The sequence below is a fragment of the Microtus ochrogaster genome, chromosome 8 (genome assembly GCF_000317375.1).
Source record: "Microtus ochrogaster isolate Prairie Vole_2 chromosome 8, MicOch1.0, whole genome shotgun sequence".
Lineage (NCBI taxonomy): Eukaryota > Metazoa > Chordata > Mammalia > Rodentia > Cricetidae > Microtus > Microtus ochrogaster.
The window spans coordinates 88,262,213-88,264,010 of record NC_022015.1 but is presented as its reverse complement, the minus strand read 5'-3'; the positions used below and the strand labels follow the sequence as shown (position 1 = coordinate 88,264,010).

General features: G+C 39.9%; 1 protein-coding gene across 1 annotated transcript in view; it reads left to right on the top strand.

Moving 5' to 3' along the window:
• Prdx3 (peroxiredoxin 3) overlaps positions 1-1,470 on the top strand; it is a 13,768-nt gene extending 12,298 nt beyond the window's left edge. The window contains exons 6-7 of the mRNA XM_005352573.2: positions 397-562; positions 824-1,470. Coding sequence (XP_005352630.1) covers positions 397-562; positions 824-877 — 220 coding nt within the window. The 3' untranslated portion in view covers positions 878-1,470. The remainder of the gene's footprint in view (positions 1-396; positions 563-823) is intronic.
• Positions 1,471-1,798: the final 328 nt, after the last annotated feature.

The window sequence follows — 1,798 nt, the reverse complement described above, 5'->3', positions numbered from 1 at the left end:
TGAGCCACCATGTGGTTGCTGGGAATTGAACTCAGGACCTTTGGAAGAGCAGGCAATGCTCTTAACCTCTGAGCCATCTCTCCAGCCCCCGAATTTATTTTTTTTAAATATTTATTTATTTATTTATTTATTTGTTATCTATACAATATTCTGCCTGTGTGTATGTCTGCAGGCCAGAAGAGGGCACCAGATCTCATTACAGATGGTTGTGAGCCACCATGTGGTTGCCGGTAATTGAACTCAGGCCCTTTGGAAGAGCAGGCAATGCTCTTAACCACTGAGCCATCTCTCCAGCCCTTATGAATTTAATAAAAGAGAATCAAAGACATAAAAGGATATAAATGAGAGTTATTGGCTCTAGTTCTGTTATCACTGATTAGGATAAATTCTGTGCAGAGGCCTCTTCATTATTGACCCTAATGGTGTCATCAAACACTTGAGTGTCAACGACCTCCCAGTGGGCCGCAGTGTGGAAGAAACGCTCCGTCTGGTGAAGGCATTCCAGTTTGTGGAGACCCATGGAGAAGTCTGCCCTGCCAACTGGACACCAGAGTCCCCTACGGTATGTTGTTTTCCTCAGAGTATCAGACCCCAACTCTAAGTCTTTTCTGCCTAAAGATAATCTATCAAGGGAGCCAACAGAGGTGACTCTGCATTGGACAGGTACTCTTTAGGCTGCTAGTTAGCTTTCATCTGTGTGTTTTGAAAAAAATAGGCTAATCTTCAAAAGTGAAGAAATTTTAGTTTAAAAAGGGAGCTCAGCTCACTGTTGAGACTCTACTATCATGAAGTCTCTCTCACCCAGTTTAATTTTAATTTTCAGATCAAGCCAAGCCCAACAGCTTCCAAAGAGTACTTTGAGAAGGTCCATCAGTAGATCATCCCATGTCTGGTGTCTCATGCCAGAAAAGAGCCACGGCTGGAATCCCTTCAACCATTTGAAGATTATTTATAGATGGCAAAACCTCATAATGCTTGTGTTTATGAGTACTGCTCCATGAGCTTTGTTTTGTAAGATAGGCTCAGGCTCTCTAAAGATGGCTAGCTGCTTCCATACCTGTCCTTACTAGGGACTTCTTGATGGCTAACCAGTTCCCACAGAATGCTTGGTCCCCCATTTCTTTCTTTTTATTTAGTACCCCATTTTTTAGATCATGTCTTCAGAAGGCAAGCATTCTTCTCCTTAGCCTGCTCTGAACCTTAGCAGTAGCACATAGCACCGGCACTTAAAAATTCTGATCAAAGTCTTGAAATTTCCTCCTGAATTTCTGTGTATTAAACCGAATTTTCCATTAATATTCTTACTGTATTCATTAACTTATAATGTCCTTAGGTATAGAGATATAATCATGAAGGACTATGTCTAATCTGGTGGTTGCATTTTTAAAACACCATAATCATTTTCTTCAAGTGCTGGATGTAAAGTATAGTTTAAAAATGAACATTAAACTATTTGCATTTTTGACATCATTAACTGTTGGTTCACTTTATTCTGGGGTACCCCTCATCCTTTGATGACTTAGGTCAACAAATAACTATTTATTAGGCATTTGGCTCTGAAACCAAACAAGATAATACTGTCTCCACTCTCATGAAACTGAAATTTAGCAGGCAAGACTAGTACCTAAACTTTCATCCATTATAACATGTGCCCAATGGCCTTTGGAGGCATTTGAGTGAATTAAAAACAAACCCTCATCTTCATTCTCTTGATTCTATAGGAGAAGACCAATAATAAACAGTAGAAATCAGGCAGTTGCTATGTTGGAGCAGAGTTTTGAGTAGTGTTTTCAGGGAA